At 40.8% G+C, this 16,187-nt stretch overlaps 2 protein-coding genes across 2 annotated transcripts; both read left to right on the top strand.

Annotated features, from left to right (window-relative positions):
* Window positions 1-1,035: 1,035 nt before the first annotated feature.
* Window positions 1,036-10,029, top strand: LOC146394011 (lactadherin-like). The gene is made up of 10 exons (XM_084934923.1): window positions 1,036-1,300; window positions 3,452-3,577; window positions 3,658-3,789; window positions 6,506-6,619; window positions 6,809-6,990; window positions 7,078-7,233; window positions 7,986-8,130; window positions 8,836-9,038; window positions 9,132-9,284; window positions 9,693-10,029. The coding sequence occupies exons 1-10, from the start codon at window positions 1,225-1,227 to the stop codon at window positions 9,834-9,836; spliced, it is 1,431 nt and encodes a 476-aa protein (XP_084791049.1). The 5' UTR covers window positions 1,036-1,224; the 3' UTR covers window positions 9,837-10,029.
* A 107-nt stretch (window positions 10,030-10,136) lies between these two features.
* LOC146394010 (hyaluronan and proteoglycan link protein 3-like) lies at window positions 10,137-15,943 on the top strand. The gene is made up of 6 exons (XM_084935343.1): window positions 10,137-12,548; window positions 13,214-13,375; window positions 13,454-13,676; window positions 13,772-13,917; window positions 14,768-15,070; window positions 15,501-15,943. The coding sequence occupies exons 2-6, from the start codon at window positions 13,240-13,242 to the stop codon at window positions 15,794-15,796; spliced, it is 1,104 nt and encodes a 367-aa protein (XP_084791469.1). The 5' UTR covers window positions 10,137-12,548; window positions 13,214-13,239; the 3' UTR covers window positions 15,797-15,943.
* The last annotated feature ends 244 nt before the right edge of the window (window positions 15,944-16,187 follow it).

Raw genomic sequence — 16,187 nt, 5'->3', positions numbered from 1 at the left:
GGAAAATGAGAAATATCTTCCAACTGGTTTATTGAAACATTTTCAAAGATACATGGAAATACAGTATATAAGGCAAAAACAGAATATGTACAATTCTAACCAGCTTGAAAGTTAATATATGTTATGATCATCTTTGTTCTTCAACACAGCCTGAACACTCTCCAGGAATATGTCACCAGGCTTCTTTAAGGACATTCAAAGCTCTTCTTTTGATTGTTCACTACATTTTGTAATTAATAGCTTTTCAATAATTGCTGATTTGGTACAAAAATGCTGTCAAGTTGTGCTATCTTTGGTTAGATTCAGCTAAAGAAATAGGAAGCAGGCTGCTAGTAGCATAAAGATACGATTAAAAATTGCTTATTTACTAAGTTGTACGTCGTGTGTAGACACAACACTGGCTCATCTCTTGAGTTAGGGAGTTTTAAATACTTGAATGATTTATAGGCCAGTGTTAAAGAAGAATTTTAATAAAGTCGGGCTCCTTGGAAGTGAAATAAAAAGAAGTGAGGTGTGGCTCTAGACTTTTGCACAGTACCCTATGCTACAGGTGTTTTCGTTTCCAGTATATAATCCCTGGGGCTAATTCAAATCTCAGCCTAACCTGTCAATCTGGCCAAGGGGAGGGGGTAGTGGTGCTTTCACATGCTCACAATAAAACAAGTTATTCAACGCACAAATATTTTAGGGTGCACTGTGAAATGGAATAACAGGTAATTAAGCTGACTGATGCCTTTCAACGACTTTCAGTTAATTTTAGATAAAAGTTAACTCACGATGAAGAGACAAAATTAAAGTGGAAAATGCCTTTAATGGTAAGGCATATTAGAATACATAAAGTCAATTTAAAAAATTGACTAGCACCATAGCACATAAATACATTTGTTTTCGTTGTTTGTTGTTGTTTTTGTTGTTTTGTTTAAATGTTTGAAGTCAACAAGAAGTAAAAATAATGAAAGAAGTGGCGAACAGACTGCCATGAATGAATATCAGAGGACTTCCTCCTCACTTCTCTCCGCCCACCAGAAAACGTCACACGTCGTTAACTCGGGTATTAGCGAAAATCTCAGCTCTCCCATTTATCACCCGGCTCTTCATCTGCGTTTTAGTCGGAATTGCGATATTTCCGACTGCATTTCAAAGCCTCATTGGTATTCAAATTTTAAAAGTAGCGCGTCTTTCCGGACAAACAACCCCCCGGGACAAAGTAAGGCTAAAACAAATATGAAACGTCCTGGAAATGTAACCCCAGCGTATGTAGGAACATTTGCTCTGCTGCTTTGCCTGCATTCAGTCACAGGTAAGTTTCCTTTTGAATAAACGACACGAATCAAAGCGGATTATTGCGTTAACGCGGAACTTAAAAGTTTACTTTGTTGACAGGTCTCTGCCTCTAACACTAGACTCCATTTACTCCTTAAGGGGACTCTGGTGCTGTTTGTTGTATTTTCCATGGCATTTGCTTCCCTTTTCCCCATTATATTGTCAATTCACAGTGAAGTGACCTACTTTGATTCCTTTTTGTTTTTCCTTTTCACATAAATCAACGTAATGCAGGGCGAAAAGAAAACAGCAGATGTACAACAGTAGCCTAAATAGCTCAAGTATTTTTACTATTCTTACTTAAGCATTTAGGATTCAGTTTTTTAAATGTGCTCTTTTTTGCCCCCTGAAAGCAGTCAATGTAGACGTATGCCTATGATAATGTGAGCTCATTATTGTCCTGGTAGACTAGGTGATTAAATGTGAGACCGGTCTGTTATTACACGTGATACTCTGTTATTACTAAGCTCTATTCTGAGCAGTGATCATTGTACAAGAAGCGATACTTGCAGTAGTGAACATTTCTCGTGGTTGTTTTCCCCTTTCTCAGTGGACAGTGTTTCTAGAAATGTCATTATTCTCACAGGCACACTTACAGGTGTCCCTTTAGTTGTCTCTGTTGACATCTACCTGGACTCACAAGGATTTGGTGCAGATGGAAAGGAAATTAATGCCATCTGTGCTCCTGTCTGGGGCCATCATGAACCAGCTGTCCACTCATCTAAATTTAGTTCAACATGCAAATGTGATTTTGTTCTCATGGTGGTTGTGTACATTCAGAGTCCCACCTGTCTGTCAGGTGTGGTGCATATCCTGTCCCACCCCTGAGCTGCTGTATTGTCATGCTGTGTACCTAGTCTGTTATTCAAAGATCCGCATGCTTCTGGAAAACCCAGCTAATCCTGGACATAAACACATTCTGCTGTCAGAGGTTGGCTCATAAAGACATTGGCTACATCATAGGAACAGCTGTTTTCCAGCTCACGCAGCCTTAGACACTTTCCAGCATTTATTCGGGTTATACTTTTTGAGAATTTAACCACATAAAACTTTATATTGAGTGACATTTCCACTGTATTTTGGGCTATTTATTATGTGTTTATTCTTCTGATCCGTTTTCATGGCAAATAGTTTCGTAAACATAGATTGTGCTGTATTCAAGAATAATTCACGTAGGGTTTTGGCCTCACTGCCAAACAAAATGCCAGTAAATTGCAGTTTGTTGTACCTGGAGCTGCTCACCGTTTGAATGGTGACTGCTACTGTTGAGTTAATAGACTGGAAAAAGAAAAAAGAAAAAAAGAAAACAAACATAATGAGGTAAAGGTTTTGTAACTTTGAGAGATCTCGTATGACTCATAAGTTTTTGTCCTGCCGCTCCCACTGAGGTCTGAGCCATCATTTCACACAATCCAGGCATGATGTGTGACTCAGTGCCTCCCAGCAAAAACTGCAGGAGCACTGATCAGGGCAGAAACTCCAGCAACACCAGGGAAAGATCTCTGTGTTACTCTTTAGATGCACCTGACGGCTGTACCCAACCATTTACCATACATTATCTGCAATAGAACTGAACTTTTGGAAATGCAGTGCTATATTGAGTTGGTAGTGCTGAGCGATACCATCTTTTAGACCTGGGGCATCAAACATAATGCCTGGGAACTAGAATTATCTGCCAAAGACACCAATTTGGCCCACTCTGCAGGTTTGAATAATGTAAATAAGGGCATATATTTTGGAGGTTTGGAGCTTCTCCTGCTGATTGAGACATTGCTCCTAGGGGGTCGTCTGAGTGTTCAGGTTTTCTCTGTATTATTGTAGGTTACCATACAATATAAAGAACCTTGAGACATCTGCTGTGATTTGGTGTTATATAAATAAAACTGACTTGAACTGAAGCTGGTAGAGACAATTTTAAATGTACTGTCATGATTTTCTTTTTTGCTATGTAAAGGCTTTCGTTCCATTGAATAAACAACATTTTATTTGGGAAACCTGTGGTCACAACACAAATAGACTGCTCTTGTACACCAAAGCAGGCGTAAATGTGGCATGCATGTGCAGCCGCGGTGTGAATAGTAAATACTAATAATCGTTGCACTGCCTTTCCTTTTTCTCTTTCACTCAGCTGACTACTGTAAGGTAAATCACTGCTACAATGGAGCAACATGCGTGACTGGAGTAGGAGAGGAACCCTTCATCTGCGTCTGTGCCGATGGCTTTGGTGGAGACACCTGTAACCTGACAGAGACAGGTAGAGCTGAAAAGGAAAATTCTGGTGGGAAAGCACAGAAGCACGTACCGAAATTAACACCTTTCTTTTTCCATCTTCAGGACCTTGCAGTCCCAACCCCTGCAAGAACGATGGGTCCTGCGAGGTCATCGCTCCGACCAGACGAGGAGATGTTTTCAATGAGTACATCTGCAAGTGCCAGCCCGGCTTTAAGGGAGTGCACTGCCAGATCAGTAAGTTACTTCTGGCTATGAGTCAAAAGCCTGAACTGAACCCTTTTTGTCTTGTGCATCTATAAGACTACATGCTGTACTCCAGAGGACATCTAACTCCCTATTCAATGAATTTTAAAACAATTTCTGGCCACTTAATGTTGACATAAAATATTTATCGTTTAGGAATGGGTTGCATTCAAATTTTTTTTAAAGTAGTATTTTTTAGAGAACAGCTTACCCAAAAATGTGAAAAACACAGTAGCAAGCTCCACTTTCAGCAGATTTCTCTAGAAGTTTTAACACAAGGAGTTTTTTCTTCCGGTCACATCTTCGGCAATGAAAGGGATGTGTAGTCCGCTCAGCAGCTTCATGAAAGGAGCCCATTCAGTGGCTTCTGTGGTTATTCTCTTTGGCTAATTAGTAAAAGACCACTCCAAGTCTCTTAGCATGCAGATGCTTCTCACACAGGGTCAACATTGCATCTATTTTAACCCAGTCAAATGAATAGTGAATTCAGTCATATCCTCATAGTAGAATCCAATACAAGTTTGCTTGTAAAATTAGCATTAAAACATAGGGATTATTGTGGAGCAAATGCATGAGAAAATAACAAAAAGGAAGCCAAACTTAGGATGGGTTTTGTTTGTGTGTGTGTGAATATTATTCCTAGACACCTCTGAGCAGTGGCTGACATCCTGAACTGTGAATTTGGAAGCAAAAATGATGAAAAAGATTTAATGTATAAACCTTCTGATTCAAAATCTTGCATAACTTTGTGAAGAGGCTTTTTTTCCCCTCTTTTCCTCTTTTTGTGGAGGAACAGCTCACCCTCCCAAAGCCCACGCTCTGACCACCAATTGTAGTGTTGGTGCAGTCTGGTCGTCTACTCCCATATTTTCTAATTTTGAACCAGGCAGACAATATACGCCGCACTATATAATATGTCCAGTAAATGCACGGAAATAACGCTCCACAAAAAACAAGTGATGTGATAGTAGGTAAAGAGCCTTTGAGAAGTCACTGAGGTGAAGCCAGAGCGTGTGAAAACGAATTCCACTTGACAAAAATAAAATGTTCAGTACAGGCCAGATCTTCAGGCTTCAGATTTAAGTAGCAAAAAAAAAGCAAAGGCTATTTCACGGTCTGTCTCTTGGTAAGATCATTTGTTTCTCAGTGTTATTAGCTGTGCTGTGCCCGTGCTGTTGTGACCAATCCTCTTAGCATTAACTGGAACAGGAATTAAACAGACCCATGTGGCATTACGTCAGCCCTGCATTCATTCTGAAGTTTCTAGGCGTTACTAAAACAGGTGAAATAAGGCATGTGTGATGCTTAAGTGTAGGTGTCAGTTACACAGCTTTTATCAAGTCTGAACTTAATAACGTAACAACGCTTTTGGACTTTACCTTTAAAAAAAAAAATCTTATTAGATTTTGTCACTGTCACTATAAAAGTTTGCACGTAAACTCCTCCTACACAATTAGAGTTAAGCAAACAAAATTGGCACATAGGTACATTAGGACCCTAAAGTTTCTTATCTATATACGATATTATGCCATCACATTGCCTAGCAACCACCTACCAACTGGCTGAAATGACGCATTTGTAGCATTTATGCACCTATAACACCTTATAAAAGCACTGTATCATTGCAATTTTACAACAGTTAATTTATATTCAGATTATAAACTATATATTATGTTGTATCATCATATGTCATATCCCTGTATTAGCCAGTGCGCATACTATTTCTCACACAGAGATGAAAAAGCAGAAGACAGTGTATTTTACTGTGTAGATCATATAATTTATTGATGCGGCTGAGATTTTCTACTTGTGGATTTTTCATGGAGCAGGGAGTGGGGCTGACCTCCTCTGGCTGCGGGCTTAGGAAAACATCATAAACATGGTACACACTGGTTTTCAATACAAACCAAACACAAAGACTTAACATAACCTACTATTATTACAAAGCAATCTATATACTGGTCATTTAGTAAAACAGCACCTTTTGTCTTCTTAGCTGCTTACCTTCAGTCACATTTTGCCTGTTAAAAACTAAAATACCTGGAATATTGTTTGGTGTGCAATCTCACTACTTGGTTTAAAAATGAATAGGTTCTTTTTCAAACAATAGAGAAGAAAAATGTGCAATCATCCCAATTGTCTATAGTCTTCATGTTGTATGAGCGTGCCACCTTGTGGAGATTACCAAGCATTACCTAGACAGTGGACCTTCAATCAAAACTGGACCTTCAATCAAAGGAGAAACATTAAATGATACTTAATGACAAATTTCACTATTATTTGAAATACCTTCTTCTTCTTTTTTTTTTTAAAGAGCTCAGTTTGTGTATACTGCTGTTGAGCAGATGTTCTAGCTTGTTGCCAGAATAGTTGGTGTGTAAGTGTGTCAGGTGACACGACATGGATATAACTTCAAAGTTTCCGCTGTTCCCACCTGTTCCCTGTTCCTTCTCCAATGACGCCATGCCTCAGGGCCACTTCTGTCAACGCAATAAGATTGAAGAGTAATTATTCGTCACCAGCTGAATGTTGGAGACACAGTGAAATTATTATGGTCATTCACCTGCTTCAGTCCTCCACCAGTTTTCCCTCAGATGTTTGTGTTTGTTTGACAAGTGTGAACCGCATCTGAAGCACTCTTTGTTTGGTTTTTGTTGTTGTTGTTGTTTTATTTATTTGTTTTGTAATTTCTGAATTTGATTTTCAGATGTAAATGACTGTGAAAAACAGCCTTGTAAGAATGGAGGGCAATGCCGAGATCTGGATGGAGACTACTCCTGCCAGTGCCCCTCACCGTATGTTGGAAAGCAGTGCCAGCTACGTACGTGCACCACCATTAGACACACACATTTCAAACACGGACAGCCTGTTGTTACTCGCTTTGCCTCAACATTTTTTAAAGAACTTAAAGACTGATGAGATATCCTTGTAAGCGTGGCTCACTCAAGCATGAGAAAAAGATCTAAAGCGTGGCAAGAGTAACAAAAAATCCCTCCATCTCATACCCCAGGGTGTGTTTCTCTGCTGGGGATGGAGGGAGGAGCAATCGTGGAGTCCCAGATTTCTGCTTCCTCTGTGCACTATGGCATTTTGGGTCTTCAGCGCTGGGGCCCAGAGTTGGCTCGACTGAACAACCAAGGCATCGTCAACGCCTGGACGTCAGCCGCACACGACAAGAACCCCTGGATCGAGGTGAGAGAAGTGAATGCTTTTGACGAGACTGAGCAGTGCATGACCTGTCCAGATGCTCACTGACCCATGGCGTTTTGGTTACAACAGATTAATATGCAGAAGATTATGCGTCTGACGGGCATCATCACTCAGGGTGCCAGTCGCCTGGGCACAGCTGAGTACATCAAAGCCTTCAAGGTGGCAAGCAGCCTTGATGGAAACTCCTACATCACTTACAAAGTGGATGGCCAGCAGAGGGATAAGGTTAGACACAACTTTGTACTACATATGTTATTTTCTATTGTGTTTAAAGTGGACCTGTTAAGCTCATTTTCTAACACATAGATACTCTTACAGTGGTGGATGTCGATATTAAGGTGTTAAACAATCTAGAACAATGAGATGAGGTGTAGAAGTAATCCCAATGAGCCAAAAGGGCCCAATTTGAGACTTTTTTTTTTCAACTCATGCCTCTCCCTGATGTTTATTTAGAGCTGTGTTCCTGAGATGACAGATGATATCTGCTCTCACTGACAAGCTCCACCCACCTCTTGTTTGAACCCTCTGTTTGTAAGAGGCAGCCAATCAAAAAAAAAGCTGAAGGGTAGGCAGCCCAGATCGCCTTGTTGCACCAAAGTCCAGTGCACGGTGGACAAATAAGGATTATTCTCTTTGTCTTCAAACTTCACAACTATCTACTACCTTTGGGGGACCTGGGTATCTAGGGTAGCTAAGCATTTGACCTTGACCTTCAAAATCAACTTTGACTCCAAGATCATAGTTGATCTTGAAAAGAATTTAAAGAAACCATATTGAGTAATCTATCATATGAAAGGGCATAGAGAGAGCTATAAAACACACCGTGACGCCATTACAGGCTGACATCATCATGTTGTAATAAAAACATCATAAAACAGTTTTAGTATAGCCCTTGCCCTTTGGTGGGAGTTGTGCTCTCTGAGTGTTCTTGTTGACTTTGTTTATTCAGTTTGCTCACCTGTGTTTGTTTGCTGCAGGTTTTTGTGGGCAACATAGATAACGACCGCACAAAGACAAACCTTTTTGACGTTCCTATCGTGGCCCAGTACATCCGCATAATCCCCGTGGTTTGTCGCAGGGCCTGCACACTGCGCATGGAGCTGCTGGGCTGTGAACTTCATGGTAAACACAATAAACTTCCAGCACAGCCGTAACACTTACAGCAAGGTCAGCGAGCAAAAGCAGTTAGATAAAAAAGATAGGACAATAATGAAAAAGGACAGGTGGTGTACGCTAAGTCGAAGTCAGGTCACAGCCTCTGTGAACCCTTAACCTAAACTGCATAACTCCTCGCAGCATCGTTAGTGTGTCTTGTGCTACTGTGTTGATGTCTTCTTACCGTGGTCTTGCTGACAGGTGAAATGACAGACTTTTGAAATTTAATTGCACCACATCTAGCCTAGTTTGACCACATAGAAGTTATCCACTATAGCTCTGTGGGTACAGTCCTTATTATGAAACAACAAAAGAAGCCATTTCAAGCACTCAAGAATAAAAACACTGCCGGCTGTGTTTTTGTCCATCTTCAGCTTTTGTCTTATTTGATCTTAACGCTAAAAGGTTTAAAGAAAAACAGCTCTGTGTGCTATGTTGCATGCTTTCTTCTGCATTGTGTGGCTCTTCTGTTTTTTTCCTTTCACTCGGTCACTGGTGGGTGTTTGTGATTGTAATCAGTCACTCGCTTTGTGAATGTTCGTCATTCTTAAAATGTTGGGTGAAGTTGATTCTTCTTTTCTGTCGGGTGATTTCAATTTTTCCCCTCTTTTCTCTTTCTGTCGCTTTGGCTTCTCCCTCCCTCTGTCTGTCCGTCTGCCTTTTGATTCACAGTTTATTCAAACACGGCAGGTTGCTCAGAGCCTCTTGGTATGAAGTCTCGGTTCATCTCAGACGAGCAGCTTTCAGCCTCCAGCTCTTACCGCACGTGGGGCATTGATACTTTCACGTGGCACCCTCAGTTTGCCCGGCTGGATAAGGTGGGGAAGACTAATGCATGGTCTCCTGCTTACAACAACCGCTCAGAGTGGATCCAGGTGAGGGAAACCGCAGCAGTCACCTTTTTTAAAAATCTTGTTTTCTTTGAAGTTACTAGTTGGTAATGCCATTTTTTCCTGCTCCTTCCCCAGGTTGATCTAGAGAAGACAAAGCGCCTCACGGGCATCATCACACAGGGTGCAAAGGACTTTGGAGTAGTGCAGTTTGTATCAGTGTTTAAAGTTGCTTACAGCAATGATGGGGAGTCCTGGAGTACGGTGAAGGAGAACACTGGAAATGATAAGGTCAGACGTATGTGAATACCTGAAATGCCATTTCCTCTTTTTTTTTTCCATATATGTCAAAGCTAAGTTAAAAATAAGGTAAGATATACTTTATTATCTCAAAAGTTGAGAAATTGCTGTGTTGCAGCATCCAAAACATTAAACAAAACGTAATAAAATACAATATGACAAAATAATATTTTGATTCAGTAAGGTAGAAAAACAGGAGCTGTATTAAAAAACCTACACAAAATCATAGAAAATTCCACTTCACCTCCACTTCAGAAAAAAATTGTAATCTAACAAACAAAACACACACTCACACACCCACGCATGCACAAAAACAGTCACTGACACGTGTAAATGGGAGTAAAGTGTGTTCAAAACAATGTGTTTTCATTTAACAGTAACCTTAACATGTTTTTGCAGCTCTTCCAGGGAAACACTGACAACAACACCCATAAGAAGAATGTTTTTGAGCCTCCGGTCTATGCTCGATACGTCCGAGTCATCCCCTGGGAATGGCACGAGCGCATCACTCTGCGCATGGAGCTGTTGGGCTGCGATGATTAGAAACTAGTCAATAACCATTTATCACCACTCCATCCTCATCCTCACATGCTCCGTCTGCTCGCACCACAGCAGAGGACGGATCGCAAACAGAATCATTTGCTTTGGTTTTTACTCCATGGGAATCGTATTTGCTGAATAGCTTGGACTTTAACACTTGTAGCACTTTGACTGTAGCAACCCCCCCCCCCCCCCCCCCTAATGTTTACATTGCTAAAAGTTTGTTTGATGCTGCAACATTGAACTGCTCACAGATCCCTCACAGATTGATCATTTGTCCTTTAGGAGCTTTTTTTTGCACAGATCTTCTCTTAGTCTGTCTAAGAATGCAAGCCCTGAGATTTTCCCGGTGTAATACAGAGTGTATTTATGGCATTTCCAACCACACAGGGCAGGAACGCTTGTCCAGAGCAGGAAAATGATAACTTTCACATTTTGACTCCACGGATGAGTAGGGTTTTCTGTTGTTTGTTTTGGGGGGGTTTAAACACATTTTGACACCTTTTTGCTTTGTTCCTAAATTTAATTTCATGACCAACTAATTCTTTTTACAAAAAATGTGAAATATGTAGAAAACAGCAACGTTTTGCATTGCTTTTTTAATTCACTGTTGGTTAACGTTATTAAATGTTTAAAAAAAAAAAGTCTTTCTACACTTTGTGTATCTTTTCAGCTGAGACACAATAATCCATTTTTGAGCTAATGCCCATGTTAGAGTAGATGTTCACAGCTGATTTAAGCATGAGCTGACTTGTTAGCAGAGTCACGTACACGGGGTACAAAATGAAGGCGTAGATAAAGAAGACAAAAGTGAGCATTCTTTTGTACAACTCAGCATTTAAAAGGAGATAAAACTTAAAAGAAGGTGCGGTTTTTGAGCAGCCTGGCGTTGGCTGTGTTCCTCTTTGTTTCGCAAAGAACAAACTGTTCTAACCACACAAAACATGATGTGAGTCTTCATGCTCAGCCTGGTGATGGTGAAATTCAAGCTAAGAAATTCAGGAAATCATTTCTTAAACACTGATATACAAAAACTCATCCTTTAACTTACTATTATGTTTGCAATTTTATGTCCTTTTTATAAGGTTTCAATGTGATTCCACTTTTATAGCAGTTTTATTTTACTCTCACATCCAATGGGAATCTCTACCAAACAGTGGAAACATTGTGGACGTCAAATTTGAGTGAGTGACACGCAGTACAAAAGTACAGGAATCACTCTTAAACTGTTTTCTAACAACCAAATTAGGTCAAACAGCCTGTTTATGTAATAAATGAATACATGATACAGCAATAAGAAAGAGACGTGGCAAAAATGGCATCCATGGCGGAGTTCAAAGAGAAAACCACTGCTGACTATAGAGAACACAATGGCTCGTCTTACATGTGCCAAAAAACATCTTGATGACTTTGGGGAAACTATTCTGTGAACTGACAAGACCAAAGCTGAACTTTTAGGAAGTTTTGAGTCTGTTACATCTGCATAAAGCTAACAGCATTTCATAAAAAGAACTTCATAGCAACAGTGAAACATGGTGGTGGTAGTGTGATGGTCTGCGGATGTTTTGGTGCTTTCCTGAAGTGCTAGCACACTTGGATGTTCCAAAACACGCCAGCAAGTTTATCTCTGAATGGCTCAAAAAATAAAAAATTGAAAGTGGCCTAATTAAAATCTGGACTTTGATCTGATACTTAACACACCACTCATGCTTGAAAACCCTCCAGTATGTCTGAATAAAGCAATTCTGTAATAAAGAGTGTGCCAAACTCCTCCACAGCAAGAGAGACTCGTTGCCAGTTATCGCAAACGCTTGAATGCAGTTCTTGCAGAAGACTCTGGCTTGCTCTTTACACCAGTAATTACACCTTGTTAGCCCATAAGCTCACAATCCTGGCATGTTTGGCCTCTGGCAACATCTTTCATCTCTGTAAAATAAAGGCAGTGGAGGTCAAAGCATCTCTAACACATGATACTTCTTCACTGTTTGTGTCTGCTGTATGTGACTGTGTAGGTCATGTTTTCCACGCCATAAAAGGAGCTCTTTTTAAAGATTACGGTGTTTCTAGTGTTTCTAGTAAATGCTGCTGCCCTCCATAACAAGTATCTGCTTTCAAAGAGTTTTCCTCCACAAACAGCCGCTCAGCGATCCCATGTGCCGTTCCTGTTGAAGTGTATTACTGTGGTGACCTTAAAAAAACGACAAAAATAATTTTGTGTATTTTAATATTTTTATAGAGCCTGCACAAAGACGTTACCCAATAGTAGAATAATATTCGTAACATAAAAGGCTAAATTTCCATCAAAATCACGATGATCTTTAACTTTCTTTTAAAGCTATAAACCTCTGTAACTGCGCTTACTTTGCGGGGGTGGGGTTAATTTCTGTAGGTCTTCTTGAACCGCAGATGCCCTACCTACCACAGCTTGCACAAAGAGACACACACGGGGATGTTTCCAGCAGCTTGATGACTGTGCTTAAGAATCAGAGCAGCGGTACGACCCGACACTCCTCGGGGAGAAGGTCGGGACACTCTTCATCATTATTAACTGGCCCAATATAGCTGCACCTGTGTTTTTTTTTTAATCATCGACAGAGACTGAGGGGAAGCTAAATGCGGTATTAATATCCTGGGAATATTTTGATCACTTTGCCTCCAGCTCTCCAACATCAGACCTTTCACACGAGGTGGAAAAACCACGCAGACAATTTCGCGGTAAGTGGGAAAGAAAACCATCTAATAATAATAATTATTATTATAACAACTGTACGTCAGATATAATTTGTTAGCTTTAACCTCCTGCATTTTTAATTTCTCTTTGATATTTGGGCTGATTGGGACCTGATGAATGTAAAAACAAAGAATTACCAGATTTATTTATTTTTTTTACGAGAAAACTACTGTGACGAACATTAATGGCTATTGCTAAATCTAAACACTGAAGTCACTTTAAGTGACAGCCCCGCAGTGTGAAAACGCATTTTCCCTGTATAAACACAGCAAACTATATACAGTGAGGTCATTACATTTGGCACACCTGCTAAAATTGTATCGTGCTTTCCTTTACTGCTGCTGCTTTATCATAACATCCAGTGTTCACAATACAGCAAGCAGTCTTCATTTTTTAAAAAACAAAACAAAAAAACAAAACTCTAGAACAAATACTTTTTTTTGTCCTCCTCCCTGTCAGCTCCATATTCAACATCTTTTGTCGAGTATATCCAGTATCCCGACTCTGCACATGCCCTAACCACCTCAGCCTTGCCTCTCCTTGTCTCCAAGCTGTCTGAGCCGCCCCTCTGCTGAACTCATTTCTGATCTTGTCCATCCTGCTCCATGACCTTTAATGATTAATTAGCTAATATTTTTTCTCTTCGCAGGTTTGAGGATTGTGCAGACACTGCGGATGATGATTTGGTGCTTCCAGACTGTATTGTTGTTCATAGCTCACCTGGTTCTCTCAGACTGGACCTCGGCTGCCCCCCCAACCCAAAACAGCTTCTTCTACAGTGACTACCTCAATGAAAGCGGCAACAACGAACGTATGCACATTATTGCTCAGACCCTAACCTTTTAATATAAAATCAGTATGATAAGTTAAATCTGTATTTATTCTGCAGTTCATTTTATTGGTATGAAACTCTACGTGGACTCTGCTGAGCCATCAGTGCTTTCGGTCAGAGGGGGTAATGCGACCCTACAATGCAGATTTTGGTATGAGCCTGTGCCGAGCTCACCAAGGGAGGTCCGGGTCAAGTGGTCCTGGCTGCCCGCCGCTGGGGGACAGGAGACTGACGTGATCGTGGCTTTCGGGACTCGATTCCGAAGTTTTGGAGATTTCAGGTTAAAGATATGATCAACTGAATACGATAACCTGATCGCTGATTGTTTGACCATGTTTTTCTTTAAACGATTAACATGCACTGTCTGTCGGGCAGGGGTCGTGTGCAGCTCCGACAGGATTTCCCAGGAGATGCTGCACTTGTGTTGAATAAACTCTGGCTGAATGATACAGGTCGCTACCGATGTACTGTGGTGGATGGACTGGAGGACCAAAGCACAGTGGTTCACCTAGAGTTACAAGGTGCTCCATTTACACCTTCAGCTATCCTGTTTGCTTCCGTGAATGAAAGCTGCGACATGTAGAGTCTAGATCAGCGGTCCCCAAACTTTTTTGCACCACGGACCAGTTTATGTCCGACAATATTTACACGGACTAGTCATTAAGGTGTCGCGGAGAAATTCAACAAAATAAAACCGGTACCGGTACCAAAAAGAAGATGATTTATTCATAACACACAGGAAAAGTCCCAGAGAAACAGAATTAACGATAAAAACGTCGGAAAAAAAACCTCTGAAAAGCTAAAAACCGATAAAAACCCTGAAAACCAGAAATTTCGCATCCGAGCCTCATCTTTTACGGCCCGTTACCAAACGACTTACGGACCGCTAGCGGTCTGTGGCCCGGGGGTTGGGGACCGCTGGTGTAGATATCCATTATAAAAGCAGACTGCTTACATTTTTAAATAAATCATCAATTTAAAAAAAAAAAAAAAAAAAAAAAAAAGCAAAAGACAAAAAAAAGCTGCAAACAACTGACAAACATTTTAGTTTCCAAATTGAGTTGCCATAGAAAACCACACAATTAACTTTAACCACTCAGCTGTTTGGTTCAGCTGACCCAGTAGCCTGTGATTTCCCACTGTTGCAGATCAAAGTGTTTTCTTTTGTAGTTTGTAGTAAGAGCAGATGATTGCAAACCTACTTACTGGAATTAAAAAAAAAAACACAACAACAAAAAACCCACAAGCCAGTGGTAGTATCACCTGGTAAGCAAAGTAGTAACAATAGATGAAATAACAATAGCAGTGAAAGCTTGACACACTTTGAAGTCCACATAGATATTCTGATGTCTGATTGAATCCTCCACCCAGGTGTGGTGTTTCCCTACCAACACCCTCATGGTCGTTACCATCTGAGCTTCCTGGGAGCCCAGCAAGCCTGTAAGGAGCAGGACTCAACAGTGGCCACCATCACACAGCTCTTCCAGTGTTGGAAAGAGGGAATGAACTGGTGCAATGCCGGCTGGCTGGCTGATGGGACAGTCCAGTATCCAATCACGCAGTCCAGGGAGCCCTGCGGGGGAGCCCGCCTCGCCCCGGGTGTCCGCCGCTACGATAGACTTCATCTCTACCCTAATCACTACGATGTCTTCTGTTTCTCCTCTTTGCTCCAAGGTGAGGCGAAGCAGAAGGTGATGAGAGGTCAACAAGGCCACAGAGAAGCTAAAGTGATATTGAGTGGCCATTTCCTGATGTGTAATTGTGTTTTCCTTACTGTGACATGTCAAGATGCCCACACTGACAAAGATTAGCAGATCCATTACTTAGCAGTTTCACACCATCATTTCTGAAGAGCACAGTGGCGCAGATTCCCATTATCTCTCTCTTTAAAGGTGCTAAGACTCCTTTCTTGAGCCCCCATTTATTTATACATACACTGTATGAATAAATGACCTAACTGAATGTTCTAATTCATCATAATTAGTTTTACAGAAACTCAAGTACAAATACACATTAGCATTTATGGGTGATAAACCGCAGTTAAATAGCAGTCTGAAACACATCTGTGCGGCTAACTGTCAAAATAAATGTGTTTTATTCTAAGGGAGAGTCTACTACCTTCAGTCCTCTCACAAGATGAACCTGACTGAAGCTCAGCATGCGTGTCAGGAGGACGGAGCAGGGATTGCCAAAGTTGGACAGCTGTATTCTGCGTGGAAGTTCACGGGGCTTGACCGCTGTGATGCCGGCTGGCTGGCCGATGGAAGCGTTCGCTATCCCATCACCAGACCTCGAAGTAACTGTGGTCCGTCTGAGCCAGGGGTACGCAGCTTTGGTTTCCCACCTCCACAGCACAAGCATGGAGTCTACTGCTACAAGTTAGATACTGAAAGAGTGTAGATCTCCACCCATCCTTGGTGGGCCATAACATTTAAATATTTTTTAAAATTATTATTATAACCAACAAGAGGCTTAACACTGTAGACGAGTGCACTTCTGCAGTCTGCAAAACATCTACAGGTTCACAAGATGATGAACAGAAGAAACTTTAATGCTACAACATTTAAAAAAAAAGAAAAAAAAGAATCTAAACTCTTATACATTTCTTTCCATGTGAGCTACTACAGATTTTACTTATAATTACCACTGAAATTATTCAAGTAGAATAAAACTACTTTCAGCTGTTTCTTTATTAACAAGGGCTCACCACATCAGCTAGCACTGCACATTTGATTTAGCAGTTTTTGTAGAGCCTTTTCACTTGTTGGATCAATATGTAAACCACTACGCT

Source organism: Perissodus microlepis, chromosome 1 (genome assembly GCF_051167445.1).
Source record: "Perissodus microlepis isolate ML-2025 ecotype Zambia chromosome 1, ASM5116744v1, whole genome shotgun sequence".
In the NCBI taxonomy this organism is placed as follows: domain Eukaryota; kingdom Metazoa; phylum Chordata; class Actinopteri; order Cichliformes; family Cichlidae; genus Perissodus; species Perissodus microlepis.
Note: the sequence above shows the minus strand (reverse complement) of the source record. Positions and strands in the feature narration are given on the sequence as shown.

Coding starts and splice junctions, on each gene's coding strand:
- LOC146394011 (XM_084934923.1), top strand. CDS start 1,225: ATGAAACGTCCTGGAAATGTAACCCCAGCGTATGTAGGAACATTTGCT. Junction 1,301..3,451: donor TTGCCTGCATTCAGTCACAG/GTAAGTTTCCTT, acceptor TCTTTCACTCAG/CTGACTACTGTAAGGTAAAT. Junction 3,790..6,505: donor GGGAGTGCACTGCCAGATCA/GTAAGTTACTTC, acceptor TTTGATTTTCAG/ATGTAAATGACTGTGAAAAA.
- LOC146394010 (XM_084935343.1), top strand. CDS start 13,240: ATGATGATTTGGTGCTTCCAGACTGTATTGTTGTTCATAGCTCACCTG. Junction 13,677..13,771: donor CGAAGTTTTGGAGATTTCAG/GTTAAAGATATG, acceptor TCTGTCGGGCAG/GGGTCGTGTGCAGCTCCGAC. Junction 13,918..14,767: donor GGTTCACCTAGAGTTACAAG/GTGCTCCATTTA, acceptor TCCTCCACCCAG/GTGTGGTGTTTCCCTACCAA.